Here is an 18476-nt window from a genome sequence, read left to right as displayed (position 1 = left end):
CAGAACAAACCAAGTTTCTCCAACCTCTCCTCATAGCTAATGCCCTCCATACCAGGCAAAATCCTGGTAAATCTTTTCTGTACTCTCTCCGAAGCCTTCACATCCTTCTGGTAGTGTGGCGACCAGAATTGAACACTATATTCCAAGTGCGGCCTAAATTAAGGTTCTACAAAGCTGCAGCATGACTTGCTAATGCTTCGGAGAGAGTACAGAAAAGATTTACCAGGATTTTGCCTGGTATGGAGGGCATTAGCTATGAGGAGAGGTTGGAGAAACTTGGTTTGTTCTGACTGGAGCGATGGAGGTTGAAGGGAGACCTGATAGAACTCTACAAGATTATGAGAGGCATGGACAGAGTGGATAGTCAGAAGCTTTTTCCCAAGGTTACTAGGGGGCAAGATTTAAAGAAGATGTACAAGACAGATTTTTTACACAGAGAGTAGTGGGTACCTGGAACTCGTTGCTGAGGGAGGTAGTGGAAGCGGATACGTAGTGACTTTTAAGTACATGGATAGGATGGGAATAGAGGGATGTGGTCCCCAAAAGGATAGGGAGTTTTAGTGAAGTTGGGCAGCATGGTCGGTGCAGGCTTGGAGGGCCCAAGGGCCTGTTCCTGTGCTGTAATTTTCTTGGTTCTTTGTTCAGAGAGAATGCTTTCTATGGTGCATCTGTTAATGTTGGTGAGAGTCGTAGTGGTCATGCCAAATTTCCTTAGTCTTCTGAGAAAGTAGAGGCGTCGGTGGGCTTTCTTAACTATAGTGTCAGCATGGGGGGGCACCAGGACAGGTTTGCCGTATGTCCTCTTGACTACCTTCTCCACCTGCATTGCCACTTTCAGTAACCTGTGTACCTGTACCCACAGATCCCTCTGCCTATCAATACTCTTAAGGGTTCTGTCATTTACTGTATATTTCCTATCTGTATTAGACTTTCCAAAATGCATTACCTCACATTTGTCCAGATTAAACTCCATCTGCCACCTCTCTGCTCAAGTGTCCAACTGATCTATATCCTGCTGTACCCTCTGATGGTCCTCATCACTATCCGCAAATCCACCAACCTTTGTGTCATCCACAAATTTACTAATCAATCCAGTTATATTTTCCTCCAAATCATTTATATATATTACAAACAGCAAAGGTCCCAGCACTGATCCCTGAGGAACACCACTTATCACAGCCCTCCATTCAGAAATGCACCCTTCCACTGCTACCCTCTGTCTCCTTTGACTGAGCCAGGTTGTCTCAAAGAATCCGCTCCAATAATTTCCCTGCCACTAATGTAAGGCTCACCGGCCTGTGATTGCCTGGATTATTCTTGCTACCCTTCTTAAATAAAGGAACATCACTGGCTACTCGCCAGTCCTCTGGGACCTCCTCTGTAGCCAGTGAGGATACAAAGATTTCTCTCAAGGCCTCAGCAATTTCCTCCCTTGCCTTGCTTCAGTATTGTGGGTTAAAGCCCATCAGGCTCTGGGGACTTTTCTGCCCAATATCTCCTCCTTTTTGATCTCAACATGATTCAAACTATCTACACGTCCTTTCCCAGCCTCATCATCCACCAAGTCCTTCTCTTTGGTGAATACTGATGCAAAGTTCTCATTTAACACCTCGCCTATTTCCTCTGGCACTATGCATAGATTCCCTTCCTTGTCCTTGAGTGGGCCAATCCTCTGCCTGACTACCCTCTTGCTCTTTATATATGTATAAAAAGCCGTGGGATTTTCCTTATTCTTGCTGGCCAATGCTTTTTCATGACCCCTTTTAGCCCTTCTTACTCCTTGCTTAAGTTTCTTTCTACTTTCCTTGTATTCCACACTTGCTTTGTGTGCTCTCAGCTTTGATAAATGTCTCCTTTTCTCTTTTTATTAGGCTCACAATATCTCTCGTTATTCAAGGTTCTCAAAACTTGCCATAATTATCCTTCATCCTTACAGGAATGTGCCGGTCCTGAGTCCTTATCAACTTACATAAGAACATAAGAACATAAGAAATAGGAGCAGGAGTAGGCCATCTGGCCCTTCGAGCCTGCCCCGCCATTCAATAAGATCATGGCTGATCTGTCGTGGCTCAGTTCCACTTTCCCGCCCTCTCCCCATAACCCTCAATCCCCTCTCTTATCAAAAACCCATCAACCCGCTTCTTAAAAATATTTAGCGAGGCAGCCTCCACCACTTCAACGGGCAGAGAATTCCAGAGATTCACCACCCTTTGAGTGAAGAAGTTCCTCCTCAACTCCGTTCTGAACCGCCCCCCCTTTATCTTGAGGCTGTGCCCCCGAGTCCTACTGTCTTTTTTGAGCGGGAAGAGTCTTTCCACCTCTATCCTATCCATCCCATTCATCATCTTATACGTCTCAATGAGATCTCCCCTCATTCTTCTAAACTCTAACGAGTACAAGCCTAGTTTATTCAGCCTCTCCTCATAGCTCAACCCCCTCAACTCCGGTATCAGCCTAGTAAACCTCCTCTGCACTCCCTCCAAGGCCAAAATATCCTTGCGCAGGTGCGGCGCCCAAAACTGCACACAGTACTCCAGCTGCGGCCTCACCAATGCCCTATACAGCTGCAGCAAGACCTCCCTACTTTTATATTCAATCCCCCTCGCTATGAAGGCCAGCATCCCATTCGCCTTCCTGACGCTTGAAAGCCTCCCATGTGCCAGATGTTGACTTGCCCGCAAACATCTGCCCCCAATCTACATTCTTCAGTTCCTGCCTAATATTGCTGTAATTAGCCTTCCCCCAATTTAGCACCTTAACTTGAGGACTACACTTATCTTTATCCATCAGTGCCTTAAAGCTTACTAAATTGCAGTCACTGTTCCCGAACTGCTCCCCTACTGAAACATCGGCCATCTGGCCGGGCTCATCCCCCAATACCAGGTCCAGTATGGCCCCTTCCCTAGTTGGACTATCTACATGCTGCTTCAGGAAGCCCTCCTGGATGCTCCTTACAAACTCTGCCCCATCCACTCCCCAACACTAAGTGAGTCTCAGTCAACGTAGGGGAAATTAAAATCTCCCACCACAACAACCCTGTTACTTTTACACTTGGCAAAATCTGCCTACATATCTGTTCCTCAATCTCCCACTGGCAGTTGGGTGGCCTAAAGTAAACCCCCAACATTGTGACTACACTTTCCTATTCCTGAGCTCTACCCATATTGCCTCGCTGTATGAGACATTCTCCTGGAGTACAGCTGTGATATTCTCCTTAACCAGTAGTGCAACTTCCCCACCCCCTTTACATCCCTCTCTATCCCGTCTTTATCTTAGAATGTAAAGCTGCCAATCCTGTCCTTTCCTTAACCACATTGTAGTTCCTAGTACTAATCCAAGCTCTAAGTTCACCTGCCTTACCTGTTACACTTCTCACATTGAAACAAATGCACTTCAAACCACAACACCCTCTCTGATCAGCAATCCCACCTTGCCTGCTGTTTGAGTCTTACTGGCCCTACTCTCTGGTTCCCCTTCAACCAATTCATCTTTGCTTTGGTTCATACCCCCCTGCCAAACTAGTTTAAATTCTCCTGTGTAACACTAACAAACCTCCCGGCCAGAATATTTGTGCCCTTCCAATTTAGATGCAACCCGTCCTTCTTGTACAGGTCCCATGTGCCCCGGAAGAAACCCCAATGGTCCAGATATCTGAAACCCTCCCTCATACACCAGCTGTTTAGCCACGTGTTCAGCTGCACTATCTTCCTATTCCTAGCCTCATTAGTATATAGCACAGGGAGTAATTCTTAGATTACAACCCTAGAAATCCTACTTTTTAAACTTTCTACCTAACTCCCTAAACTGCTATTGCAGGACCTCATCACTTTTCCTGCCATTAGTATCAACTCTGGTTGTATCATAGTTGAGTATGGTCCAGCTCTTTCCGAGACTGCAAAAAAAACCACAAAGGGTTGTGAACAAAGCCCAGTCCATCATTCAGACCAGCCTCCCACCCACTGACACTGTCTACACTTCCACACAACCCAGACGTTCTCTCTTCCACCTTGTTCCTGCTGCCATGAGGCTTTTGAATGGACCTACTTCGTATTAAGTTGATCTTTCTCTACACTCTAGTTATGGCTGTAACACTACATTCTGCATCCTCTCCTTCCCTTCTCTACATATGGTATGCTTTATTTGTGTCGCATGCAAGAAACAATGCTTTTCACTGTGTACTAATACATGTGACAATAATAAATCAATACAAAATTTTCAAGGTGGCTGGAGTTCTGCAGGGGTCAGTATTGGGACTAGAACTTTTCACTTTATACATCAATGATCCACATGAAGGAACTGAGGGCAGTGACTAAATTTGCAGATGATACAAAGATAGGTGGAGGGATAGATATTGAGACTGCAAGGAGACTACAGAAGGACTTGGGCAGGTTAGCAGAGTGGGCAAAGAAGTGGCAGCCTCAGTACAAAGAGACAACTCTTTAGAACAGAGGAAGAATTTCTTCAGCCATGGGCAACAGGATGGTAGAGTGGTTAGCGCTGTTGCCTTACAACGTCAGGGATCCAAGTTCGATTCTGGCCTCGATTCACTGTCTGTGGGGGGTCTGCACGTTCTCCCAGTGTCTGTGTGGGTTTCTTCCGGGTGCTCCGATTTCCCCCCACACTCCAAAGATGTGCAGGTTAGGTGGATTGACCTGCTAAAGTGACCCTAATGTCAGGGAGATTAGCAAGTAAATGCATGGGGTCATGGGAATAGGACCTTGGTGGGATTGTGGTCAGTATAGCCACGAAGAGCCAAATGGCCCCCTTCTGTCCTGTAAGGATTCTATTCTATGAACAGTCAGTTTTAAAGTTTCTTTATTAGCATCACAAGTAAGCTTACATTAACACTGCAATGAATCCCCTAGTGGCCACACTCCGGCGCCTGTTCGGGTACACTGAGGGAGAACTTACAATGGCCGATGCATCTAACAACACGTCTTTAGGAGTGTGGGAAGAAACCAGAGCACCCGGAGGAAATCCACGCAAACATGGGGAGAACATTCAGACTCTGCACAGACATTGACCCAAGGCTGGAATTGAACCCGGGTCCTTGGTGCTATGACGCAGCAGTGCTAACCACTGTGCTACTGTGCTGCCCCCTTCCTTAGTGCCAAGAGTTTGTAGCCATGTGGTAAAATGCTAAGTAGATGAAGTCAAGGATGCTCAGAGATTCTGTTGTATCTTGGTAATATGTATCAAAGCTCCGTGTGCTGGTCTAATATTTTAGTCTACAGCACCACCAAGAGGCAATGTTCAATCAAAACACAATGATATTCACTTTCATAAAACCCATTTCCAGATTACCTTTTGTCATTTCAACTAATACCGTTTTGACATTCAAAGCAGTCAATTTGATAGAAATATTCAAAATATTCAATAGGAATGTTCAAAATCATGAGGGGGCTGCGGGGTAGCTGAGGAGAAAGTGTTCCCACCAGGAAAAGCATAAAGAACAAGAGAGCACAGGTTTCAGTGATTTGTATATAAGCAAATGTGATGAGAGAAAAACTCTCACCCAGTGAGTGGCTGGAGTCTGGAATGCACTGTCTGAAAGTGAGGTGGAGACAGGTTCAAATCAAGGTATTCAAGAGGGTATTAGATAGTTATTTAAATAGGACAATGTTGAGGGTTGCAGGAAAAGGCAGGGGAATGGCACTAAGTCATGATGCTCGTTTAGAGCGCTGGGGCAGATGCAATGAGCCAAACAGCCTTCTCTGTGCCCTAACCACTCTGTGCTTCTGTGAATACTACTGGAGCCCAGGAAATACTATATATAGCAATGACCTCTCATCCAAATCAATTTAATGCTTGGTAACTGATAGCACGGCAAAGGAAATGAAACCTCTTGTGGCGTTGTCACGTGATCCAGAGCCAGGTACCATCTGCAATGTTTAATAATTGAAAGTCATCTGCACTGTATTTGCCAAGTGATTGACACAGTTTAAGAACAAAAAGTCTCCCCTTTAACACCAAGATGAGGAGAATTTCTTTCTCTCAGGGAAACATTTGGCTGTGGAATTCCCTTTCCCAGAAAGCACAGGGGGCGAGGTCACTGAACTTATTCAAGGTTGAGTTAGACGGATTTCTGATCGATAAGGGAGTCACAAGTTATGAGGGCAAACAGGAAAGTGGAACTGAGACCACATCCAGATCAGCCATGATCCTCTTGCAAGCTGGTGCGGGCTTGAAGGGCTGAATGGCCGACGACTGCTCCTAAATCCCATGTTCCCATTGGCAAGTCAGTCCAAAGGATAACACCAGGGATTCTTCACCGTGAGTTGTAACGCTCCAGACATACTGTATCTAGACACACTTTCAGCCATTTTACACATTTAAAGTTATTGGCAAAGGAACCAAAGGCAACACATTTTTTAAAACTGCAGATGCTTAGGTTCAGGAACGCACTGCCCGAAAAGCTGGAAGCAACTTCAATTGTCACCTTCAAAAGAGATTTGGATACGGATCTGAAGGGAAATAAATACAGTGCTGTGAGAAAAGGGCAGGCAGGCCACTGGGAACAGCTAAATTCCCCTGGCAGAGAACCATCATGGACTCAACGGGCCTTCTCCTTTCTGTAACCTTGAATCTCTGAGCCACTGCCGCCTTCCCTGGGTTCAGTTCAGTTCCAGGCCATTTATTCTATTCATATATCCCAAGATCCTAAATGGCCAATTATATCAACGTTTTCAAACCTGTAATTGAAATGATTGAAAATAAAAAGGAAGGAATAGTGAGGGTCACTGGTACCTGTCAGACTTGACCCATTTCTTTGCTCGCCTGGTGGCACAGTGATCAGCAATGCCAGGGACCCGGATTCGATTCCTGGCTTGGGTCAGTGTCTGTGCGGAGTCTGTACATTTGCCCTTGTCTGCGTGGGCTTCCTCTGAGTTTCCGCCACAATCTGAAAAGATGTGCTGGTTAAGTGCTAGATTCTCCTCAGTATACCCAAACAGGCACCTGAGTGTAGGCGACTAGGGGATTTTCACATTAACTTCATTGCAGTGTTAATGTAAGCCTACTTGTGACAATAATAAACAAACTTCTCCTCAACATGCTATCTGTAGACATTGTCAGAAGATGTAACTTATGGTTCTGCGTAGGAAGCTCGGTCTTAATATAAGAACCAGGAGCAGGAGTGGGCCATTCAGCCCCTCAAACTTGTTCCGCCATTCAATAAGACCATGGCTGATCTTTTCATGGACTTAGCTCCACTTGCCCACTCAAGCACCATAACCCTTAATTGTTTTACTGTTCAACAATTTATCTATCCTTGCCTTAAAAACATTCAATGAGGTAGCCTCAACTGCTTCACTGGGCAAGGAATTCCACAGATTCACAACCCTCTGTGTGAAGAACTTCCTCCTCAACTCAGTTTTAAATCTGCTTTCCCTTATTTTGAGGCCATGCCCCCTAGTTCTAGTTTCACCCACCAGTAGAAACAACTTCCCTGCTCCTATCTTACCTATTTCTTTCACAATCTTAAATGTTTCTGTAAGATCTCCCCCCATTCTTCTGAATTCCAATGAGTATAGCCCCAGTCTACTCAGTCTCTCCTCATAAGCCAACCCTCTCAACTCTGGAATCACCTAGTGAATCTCCTCTGCACCCCCTCCAGTGCCAGTATATCCTTTCTCAAGTAAGGAGACCAAAACTGTATACAGTACTCCAGGTGTGGCCTCATCAATGTCTTATACATCACATGGGTGGTAAAGGGAGCAGGGTAGCATAGATAAGAACCAGAGATTGATGAACTTATTTTGGACTGCAGAGATCTAAACAATGGTGTCCCACCCAGGGGCAACATTGAGATCACTGTTCATCTGTACACAGGAACAGGGAGACATTATCAAAAATAGAAGACAGTAAACAGGTGCAATTAATTGAACAGGGCTGCAGACGATTTCAGGACACAGGTTAGTGGATGGCAAATGACAGCTGAAATATAACAGTAGATAAATAAGAGGTTGTAGAAAGAATAGAGAAGCTGTGTATACTAAATGTTGGTGTAGCAATGCAAAGGCACTTAGGGGTTCAGGTAAGCAAAGGTATGAGGACAGATTAATAAAGCTGAAAATGAAAAGAGCATACATACATAATCCAAGGTTTTAGCAATAGGAACTGAACAGCATACAAGCAGAGAGAACATAAGAACATAAGAAATAGGAGCAGGAGTAGGCCAACTAGCCCTTCGAGCCTGCCCCGCCATTCAATAAGATCACGGCTGATCTGTCGTGGCTCAGTTCCACATTCCCGCCCTCTCCCCATAACCCTTAATCCCCTTTCTCATCAAAAACCCATCAACCCGCGTCTTAAAAATATTTAGCAAGGCAGCCTCCACCACTTCAACGGGCAGAGAATTCCAGAGATTCACCACCCTTTGAGTGAAGAAGTTCCTCCTCAACTCCGTTCTAAACCGCCCCCCCCTTTATCTTGAGGCTGTGCCCCCTAGTCCTACTATCCTTTCTGAGCGGGAAGAGTCTCTCCACCTCTATCCTATCCATCCCATTCATCATCTTATACGTCTCAATGAGATCTCCCCTCATTCTTCTAAACTCTAACGAGTACAAGCCTAATCTATTCAGCCTCTCCTCATAGCTCAACCCCCTCAACTCCGGCATCAGCCTAGTAAACCTCCTCTGCACTCCCTCCAAGGCTAAAATATCCTTGCGTAAGTACGGCGCCCAAAACTGCACACAGTACTCCAGCTGCGGCCTCACCAATGCCCTATACAGCTGCAGCAAGACCTCCCTACTTTTATATTCAATCCCCCTTGCTATGAAGGCCAGCATCCCATTCGCCTTCCTGACCACCTGCTGCACCTGCAAGCTGGGTTTTTGCGACTCATGCACAAGGACCCCGAGGTCCCTCTGCACCGTCGCCTGCTGCAGTTTTTCTCTACGTAAGTAATAATCCTTCCTACCATAGTGGACCACCTCGCACTTGCCAACATTAAATTCCATTTGCCATTTCCTGGCCCATTCGCCCAGCCTATCTAGATCCTTCTGTAGACTCTCCCCACCCTCCGCACAATTTGCCTTTCCACCAATTTTGGTGTCATCAGCAAATTTCGACACCCTACACTCGGTTCTCTCCTCCAGATCATCTATATAAATGGTAAATAGCTGAGGCCCCAGCACCGACCCCTGGGGCACTCCACTAGTCACCATCCGCCAATCTGAATAGCACCCATTGACCCCCACTCTCTGCCTCCTATTTGACAACCAGTCCTCTATCCACGCTAACACCCTACCCCCAACTCCATGCCCCCTGACCTTCTGTAATAACCTCTTGTGAGGTACCTTGTCAAACGCCTTCTGAAAATCCAGAAAGACCACATCCACCGGCTCTCCTCTATCCACCGCCCTAGACACATCCTCATAGAACTCCAGTAAATTTGTCAGACACGACTTCCCTTTAAGGAAACCGTGCTGCGTCTGCTCTATCAAGCAGTTCCCCTCAAGATGCCTCGCTATTTCCTCCTTGATGACGGATTCTAACATTTTACCTACAACAGACGTTAAACTAACAGGCCTATAATTCCCCGCCTTTTGCCTGGCACCCTTCTTAAACAACAGCGTAACATTAGCCGTTTTCCAATCTTCCGGCACTTCCCCAGAATCCAGCGACGTCTGGAAAATAACCACCAAGGCATCCACTATCACCTCCGCCATTTCTTTCAGGACCCTCGGATGCATTCCATCCGGTCCTGGGGACTTGTCCACAATCAGCCCCTCCAGTCTGTCGAGCACCACCTCTCTAGTAACAGTAATGTCATCAAGACCCTCCAGTCCTACCACCTTTCCATCTCTAACATCCGGCAAATTATTCACGTCCTCCTCCGTGAAGACCGAAACAAAAAAGTTATTCAAGACCTCCGCCATATCCCCATCGCCTACCACTAAGTCCCCCTTCTCATCCTCTAAGGGACCAACGTTCACCCTAGCCAGCCTCTTCCTTTTTATATATTTATAAAAACTCTTGCTATCCTTTTTTATATTAAGCGCTAGGCCAGCTTCATAGTTTCTCCTACCCTTCTTTATCAACTTCTTTGTCAATCTTTGTTGACATTTAAACCTCTCCCAATCCTCTTCTCGTCCACTACTCTTAGCTACTCTAAACGCCTCCGCTTTTAATTTAACACTTTCCTTCACCACCTTCGTTATCCACGGCTTATTACCTCTCCTCCTACGGTCCTTTTTGACCATCGGAATAAATTTCCGCTGAGCACCAAGAAAGATCTCCTTAAAGATCCTCCACTGCTCCTCAGCAGACCTACCTCCCAACGCGCTCCCCCAGTCCACATTCGCCAATTCTTCTCTCATCCTACCGTACTCCCCTCTGTTCAAACAAAGGACGCGTGTCCAGGAACCCACTTTCTCCTCCTCCATCTGCACCAGAAACTCCACCATACAATGATCACTCTCCCCAAGTTCCCTAATTCTACCTGCCTCATTACATAGCACCAGATCCAAGATAGCTCACTCCCTCGTCGGCTCCAACACACTGTTCCAGGAAACTATCCCGGCAGCATTCCAAGAACTCCTCCTCGAGCCCACCGCGTCCAACATGGGTCGACCAATCAATATGCAGATTGAAATCCCCCATAACTACAGCCATCCCATTCCTGCACGCCGCACTTATTTGCGCGTTAACAGCCCGCCCCACCTCCAGATCATTATTGGGGGGCCTATAGACGACACCCACCAGCATCTTCCTCCCTTTGCTGTTCCTAATCTCTACCCACAACGATTCCACCTTCTGCTCCTTGGCTCCAATATCATCCCTCACTACCACCCTGATGCTATCCTTAATCAGCAGAGCTACGCCCCCCGCTTTTCCCTCCTGCCTATCCTTCCTAAACACTTGATACCCCTGGACATTCAGCTCCCAGTTCCTGTCACCTTGCAGCCACGTCTCCGTAATGGCCACCAGATCATATCCATTTGTGTCGATCTGCGCCACCAACTCATCCACTTTATTCCTAATGCTTCGCGCATTCAGATAAAGCACCTTCATCCCAGCCTTCACCTGGACCTTATTTGCCGGAATGCCACCAACCATACTCACGCCCCTTACTCCCTCTATTATTGGGACATCCTCGGCCTCTATCCTTACCTATACCATCTCCTTAACTTTAGACCCCGTAATGTCACCTACCCTCACACCCTCCCCCCGCCCTAATTAGTTTAAAGCCCTGTCTACAGTCCTCTTTACACGATTAGCCAGCACTCTGATCCCAGCACGGTTCAGACCAACCCCATCCCACCTGAACAGGTCCCACCTACCCCAATACTGGTGCCAATGCCCCATAAATTCAAACCCATTCCTCCCACACCAATCCCTGAGCCACCCATTCACTTCCTTAATCCTATCAACCCTACGCCTGTCTGCACTCGGTTCAGGCAGTAGCCCAGAGATAACCACCTTGTCGGTTCTACTTTTTAATACCATTCCCAGCTTCTCATACTCCCTCCCCAGATCCTCAGTTCGCATTTTGCCTACGTCGTTGGCACCCACATGTACCACAACGACCGGATTCTCACTCTCCCACTCCAGGTTCCTCTGCAGCCCAGATGCGACATCCCGGACCCGAGCACCAGGCAGACAACACACCCTTCTGTGCACTTTGTCATTGTGACAAAGGACAGTGTCAATACCCTTCAGCCCACTATCCCCAATTACAACTACGTTCCTTTTCCCCTTCTCTTTGCCTATGGCCTGCTGCATCACTGTACCGTGTGCAGTCTGCTCACCGACCTCACCTCCCTCGTTCTCGTCCAGACTGGAAGCAAGAACCTCAAAACTGTTATGCAGCTTGAGAGGCTGAGGCCTCCTCTCCCCACCCTCCTTCCTCCTCTTAGCAGCCCCCTCTTGTTCCTGACCCTTAGAGTTAGCAAGTTTAGGCGGGGGGGGGTGGATGTTACTTGCACCCCATTGACAATACTAGATGCAGAAATGATATAGGGAAGACCAAAATCATGGTTCATAAATATAAGATACTCAGGAACAAACTCAGTGGGGAATTCAGGAGAAACCTCTTTGCCCACAGTGGCAAGAACGTGGACATCAGTAGCACAGATGAATGGTTGACACAGATTTAACTGTTAGGGAGGAGGAGGGAAGTTAGATAAGCATGGGAATTGAAGGAAATAGTGATACAGTAGAATCCCTACAGTGCAGAAAAAGACCATTTGGCCTATCGAGTCCGCACCGACTCACTGACAGAATAGCTTTCCCAAGCGCTCTTCTCTGCCCTATCTCCGTATCACACTCATCATGGCTGATCCACCTAATTTACACACTGTGGAACATTAAGGGGCAATTTAGCATGGCCAATCCACCTAACTGACACATGTTTGGACTTTGGGAGGAAACCCACACAGACGTGGGAAGAACTCAAGGTCCCTGATGCTGTGAGGCAGCATTGCTAACTGCTGTGCCGCCATGCTGAATGCTTAGCAATGCTGCCTCTCAATAGAATCATAGAGTCCTCACAGTGCAGAAGGAGGCCATTCAGCTCATCGAGTCCACATTGACTTCAACAGAGCATCCCAGGCCCACCTCCTTCCCTATTCCTGTAACGCATGCATTTACTCTGCTAATCCAGGGTTCGACTCCAGCCTTGAGTGACTGTCAGTGTGGAATTTGTATGTTCTCCCCGTGTCTGCTTGGGTATCCTCCGGGTGTTCCAGCTGAGAAGAAGAAAGGTGGGAGGAAGCTCCTGTGTTAGATGAACAAGAGCAGAACAAAATGGATTCTTGGAACATTCCAGGTCATATGGCTGAAAGAATTACTGTTTTTGTCAATATCATTACTTCACCTTTAAGAGATGAAGGTGATGGCCAGGTGGCATTATCACAAGACTATTAATCCAGAAGCTCAGCTAATGTTCTGGGGACCCAGGTTTGAATCCTGCCAAGGTCAATGGTGGAATTCAAATTCACTTTAAAAAAAAACTGACATTAAGAATCTACTGATGACCATGAAACCATTGTCAATGGTCAGAAAAACCCATCTAGTTCATTAATGTCCTTTAGGAAAGGAAATCTGCCGTCCTTACCTGGTCTGGCCTACATGTGACTCAAACAAAGAAAATTACTGCACAGGAACAGGCCCTTCAGCCCTCCAAGCCTGCACCAACCATGCTGCCCGACTTAACTAAAACCCCCTACGCTTCTGGGGATCATATCACTCTATTCCCATCTCATTAATGTACTTGTCAAGACGCCCCCTTAAAAGTCACTACTGTATCCGCTTCCACTACCTCCCCCAGAAACATGTTCCAAGCACCTAGCACTCTGTAAAAAATCTGCCTCGTACATCTCTTTTAAAACTTGCTCCTCACACCTTAAACCTGTGCCCCCTAGTAATTGACTCTTCCACCCTGGAAAAAAGCTGACTATCCACTCTGTCCATGCCTCTCAATCTTGTAGAGTTCTATCAGGTCTCCCCTCAACCTCCATCGCTCCAGTGAGAACAAACCAAGTTTCTCCAACCTCTCCTCATAGCTAATGCCCTCCATACCAGGCAACATCCTGGTAAATCTTTTCTGTACCCTCTCCAAAGCCTCCACATCCTTTTGGTAATGTGGTGACCAGAATTGAACACTATATTCCAAGTGTCGCCTCACTAAGATTCTATAAAGCGTCAATATGACTTGCCAATTTTTAAACTCAATACCCTGGCCGATGAAGGCAAGCATGCCGTATGCCTTCTTGACTACCTTCTCCAACTGCACTGCCACTTTAAGTGACCTGTGTACCTGTACAGCCAGATCCCTTTGCCTACCAATACTCCTGAGGGTTCTGCATTTACTGTATATTTCCTATCTGTAGTAGACTTTCCAAAATGCATTACCTCACATTTATCCAGATTAAACTCCATCTGCCATCTCTCCGCTCAAATCTCCAATTGATCTATACCCTGCTATATCCTCTGATGGTCCTCGTTGCTATCCGCAAATCCACCTACCTTTGTGTCGTCCACAAACTTACTAATCAATCCAGTTACACTTTTCTCCAAATATTTATATATATTACAAATAGCAAAGGTCCCAGCACTGATCTGAGGAACACCACTTGTCACAGCCCTCCAGTCAGAAACGCAACCTTCCACTGCTACCCTCTGTCTTCTTTGACCGAGCCAGTTTTGTGTCCACTTTGTCAGCTCACCTCTGATCCCATGTGACTTCATCTTCTGCACCAGTCTGCCATGCGGGACCTTGTCAAAGGCCTTACTGAAATCCATGCAGATAACATCCACTGCCCTACCTTCATCGATCACCTTCATCACTTCCTTGAAAAGCTCAATCAAGTTCATGAGACACAACCTCCCCTTCACAAAACCATGTTGCCTCTCACTAATACGTCCACTTATTTCCCAGCAGGAATAAATCCTGTCTCGAAGAATCCTTTCCAATAACTTCCCTACCACTACGTAAGGCTCACTGGCCTGTAATTACCTGGATTATTCTTGCTACCCTTCTTAAACAAAGGAACAACATTGACTATTCTCCAATCCTCTGGGACTTCCCCTGCAGCCAGTGAGGATACAAAGATTTCTCTCAAGGCCCCAGGAATTTCTTCCCTTGCCTCTCTCCGTATTTTGGGATATATCCCATCAGGCCCTGGAGACTTGTCTACCTTGATGTTTCTCAAGAACCTCAATATCTCCTCCTTTTTGATCTCAACATGACTCAAACTATCTACACATCCTTTCTCAGACTCATCATCCACCAAGTCCTTCTCTTAGGTGAATACTGACGCAAAGTTCTCATTTAATACCTCTCCCATTTAGTCTGGCTCCACATAGATTCCCTCCCTTGTCCTTGAGTGGGCCAATCCTCTCCCTGGCTACCCTCCTGCTTTTTATATATGACTCCACAGCCACAGCAACGTGGTTGACTCTCAAATGCTTCCAGGCAACTAGAGATGGGCGATAAATGCTGGCCAGCCAGCGAGGCCCATGTGCCATGAATGAATAAAAAAACATAGACCTTATCCTTCATGACAATTCTAAAGTTAAGTTTATTAATGTCACAAGTAGGCTTACATTAACACTGCAATGTGAAAATCCCCTAGTCACCACATTCCTTATGTTTGTTCACTGAGATGGAACTCAGCATGGCCAATCCACCCAACCATCACATCTTTCAATCTGTGGGAGGAAACCAGAGCACCCGAAGGAAACCTGGACATGGGGAGAAACTGCAGGTTCCTCACACAGATAGTGACCCAAGCCGGGAATCAAATCTGTGTCCCTTGTGCTGTGGGGCAGCAATGCTAACCACTGTGACACCAGTGTGCACCCTTTCACCCACACTTAGTCCGATATCCCATTCCCTTTCTTTCTCTCCCTCTCTCCAAACATCTCCATCTGTGCTTCTCTTCCTATCTCTGTTTCTATCTCTCCCTCCATGTGTCTCACCCCCTTCATTCCTCTATTCCACTCGCTTGTCATTGTCCCAACTCCTTATCTCTCCGTCCCCTCCTTCAGCTTCTCCTGCACTCCCTCCGTCCTTTCCCTCAGCTTCTCCTGCCCTCCCTCCATCCCTTCCCTCAGCTTCTCCTGCGCTCCCTCCGTCCCCTCCCTCAGCTTCTCCTGCGCTCCCTCCGTCCCCTCCCTCGGCTTCTCCTGCGCTCCCTCCGTCCCTTCCCTCGGCTTCTCCTGCGCTCCCTCCGTCCCTTCCCTCAGCTTCTCCTGCCCTCCCTCCGTCCCCTCCCTCAGCTTCTCCTGCCCTCCCTCCGTCCCCTCCCTCAGCTTCTCCTGCACTCCCTCCGTCCTTTCCCTCAGCTTCTCCTGCACTCCCTCCGTCCCTTCCCTCAGCTTCTCCTGCGCTCCCTCCGTCCTTTCCCTCAGCTTCTCCTGCACTCCCTCCGTCCCTTCCCTCAGCTTCTCCTGCGCTCCCCCCGTCCCCTCCCTCAGCTTCTCCTGCCCTCCCTCCGTCCTTTCCCTCACACTCTCTCTCTATAGCCTCTCTGTATTTTAATTCCCTCTATTTTATCTCTCCCCTCTCTCTGTGTATCTTTCCTCTTTTTAACCTCTCCCCATCTCTCCTCATAATCTATCTCTCTATATGTATTATATATTTGGATATATCACATTGCCTCTTTTTTTTACCTGCTCTCCTTCCTCCGCCATGATTCAGATCCGGGTCACTCTGTCCCCCCCCCGCGCACGCGCTGCTACCGGCACGGCCGAGGGGCGGGGCGAGCGGTCGCTACGGAAACCGGGTCCTCCTGGCGGAGCGACCCCCGGCGGCTGGGAGGGCGCAGCGCGGACGCGCATGCGCGGGGGGGGTGCAGCTGGCAGCTGCAGCCCTGAGGTGAGCGTGGAACCAACCCCATCCTCCGCCCCCTTTCCGGGGGAAGCGGCTGCTGTAGAGCCCTGGTTGTATAACACTGTACAGCCTGGTTGTATAACCCTGCACAACGTGGTTGTATAACCCAGCAGAGCCGGGCTCGGAGAGCAACCCTGGCACTGACTGCACCCTTGCCAAAGTTGCAGAAGGCTCGAAGATGGCCAAGAGGAAAGGGTCAGCAGGCCAGGCTGCCCCTCAGACCGGCAGCAAAAGATCCAAGAAAGAAAACAGCAGAGCTAAACCTTCCAGAGGATGCCCAGCCAAGAGTGCGAAACCGGCCAAGCAGCTGCCCCTTGGTAATTATTACTTAACAGTTGCTCCTGTGCTTTTATGATGTGGCGATGCCAGCGTTGGACTGGGGTAGGCATAGTAAGAAGTTTCAGAGTACCACGTTAAAGTCCAACAGGTTTATTCGGTAGCACGAGCTTTCGGAGCACCACTCCTTCATCAGGAGAGAGACCAAAAATCACCTGATGAAGGGGCAGCGCTCCAAAAGCTTGTGATGCCAAATAAACCTGTTGGACTTTAACCTGGTGTTGTAAGACTTCTTGCATGTTTAATACAAGATTTTGCACTAATTAATTTACAAACAATGTCATTAATCAAATGCAGTGTAGTAAAATTTGTACTGTTAATTTATACCTTTACAACAGCAGTGACTTCAGTGAGTGCAAAATATTAGATTATGAAACAAAGAATTGCATTTATTTAGTGCTTTTCACAGCCTCAAGATAACGGAAGATCAAATTAACATGCATGTTGCAAAGACGCAAACAAGAACTGTAGCATAGAGACATTTAATCATCGTAGTATTATTGGAGGAAGTAATAACCTAAAAAAGTAGAGAGGGGTAAAACTTCCAAATTTTCTAGGTGGCCGAATGAGGAAAGAGGCCTTACCAGATGCGGTTCTGGAGAGTGAGCTGGGTCAAGTATCAGTCAGGAAGTATTTAGGGGACAACGATGATAGTATCATAGAGTTGTGGTTAACATTGGAAAGTATGAACAGCAATCTGGAGTAAAGATAGTTAATTGGGTAAGATGTGGGGTTAACAGGGTAAATATGTGGGGATACAGGAATAGGGCCTGTGGGGGATTGGGATTGGTGCAGACTCGATGGGCTGAATGGCCTTCTCCTACATTGTGGGGATTCTATGACTTGGCTAAGAATGGATCAGATCCAGTTAAATTGGAATTGCAGATTAGCAGACAGAAATATAATAGAACAATGTTCCTTTAAAAGGAGAGACAAATCAGGGAAAAATCAGGGTACATTTCCAGGCGAGGAAAGACAGAGTAAGCAGATGCAGTGGCTCGTGGATGACAAAATTGACAAAGTGAGATGGAGCAGGTTGATAACACAACCGTGAACCAGAATGAATGTAGAGATCTCAGAGGGGAAGTGAAAAGAGAAGCAAAGCGAGAGAGAGTGAAACAAGATTGGCAGTTAACATAAAAAGGAATCTAAAGGTTCTGTTGATAAATGAGCAGTAAAAGAGCGGGAGTAATTAGAGACCTAAAAGGGGATTTATACAATCAAGGTAGAGGGCATGGTCGAGGTAGGAAATAAATATTTTTGCGTCTGCCTTTACCGGGGATGTCACTAAAGTCGTAATGAAAGAAGAGGAAGGTAAGTCAACGAATGGACCAAAAATGGACAAAGATGTGGTATTAAAAAGGATGGCTGTATTTCAAGTTAATAAGTCAGGATCTGATCAGATATATTCAAGGAAAAAAATTGTGGTGCTACTTTCTATGATCTTCCAATCATCTTCAGATACAGGCTTATTGTCAGAACACCTTTGTTCAAAAATGGGTGCAAGGAAAAATCCAGCAACTCGAGGCCAGTCAGTGCCAGGAAAGATTTTAGAAATGATTTTCTGAGACAAAATTAGCAGTCATTTGGTAATGGATGGGTGCCGCTCCAACAACATTCAAGAAGCTCAACACCATCCAGGACAAAGCAGCCTGCTTGATCGCTACCCCCTCCACCACTGACACCCAGTGGCAGCCACGTGTACCATCTACAAAATGCATTGCCGGAACTCACCAAGGCTCCTTAAGTAGTAACTTCCAAACTCACAACCACTACCATCTGGAGGGGTAAGGGCAACAGA

General features: G+C 46.9%; 2 protein-coding genes across 2 annotated transcripts in view; one reads left to right on the top strand and one right to left on the bottom strand.

Annotated features, from left to right (window-relative positions):
* Window positions 1-16206, bottom strand: part of lsm3 (LSM3 homolog, U6 small nuclear RNA and mRNA degradation associated) — a 34985-nt gene extending 18779 nt beyond the window's left edge. Inside the window, exon 1 of the mRNA XM_080186222.1 lies at window positions 16120-16206. Coding sequence (XP_080042348.1) covers window positions 16120-16140 — 21 coding nt within the window. The 5' untranslated portion in view covers window positions 16141-16206. The remainder of the gene's footprint in view (window positions 1-16119) is intronic.
* Window positions 16207-16330: 124 nt separating this feature from the next.
* Window positions 16331-18476, top strand: part of xpc (xeroderma pigmentosum, complementation group C) — a 32332-nt gene continuing 30186 nt past the window's right edge. Inside the window, exon 1 of the mRNA XM_080218623.1 lies at window positions 16331-16656. Within this exon, the coding sequence (XP_080074749.1) occupies window positions 16518-16656 (139 nt within the window). The 5' untranslated portion in view covers window positions 16331-16517. The remainder of the gene's footprint in view (window positions 16657-18476) is intronic.

The sequence above is a fragment of the Carcharhinus amblyrhynchos genome, chromosome 3 (assembly GCF_965287045.1).
Source record: "Carcharhinus amblyrhynchos chromosome 3, sCarAmb.v2.hapA, whole genome shotgun sequence".
Taxonomy (NCBI): domain Eukaryota; kingdom Metazoa; phylum Chordata; class Chondrichthyes; order Carcharhiniformes; family Carcharhinidae; genus Carcharhinus; species Carcharhinus amblyrhynchos.
This window is presented reverse-complemented; position numbering and strand designations above follow the sequence as displayed.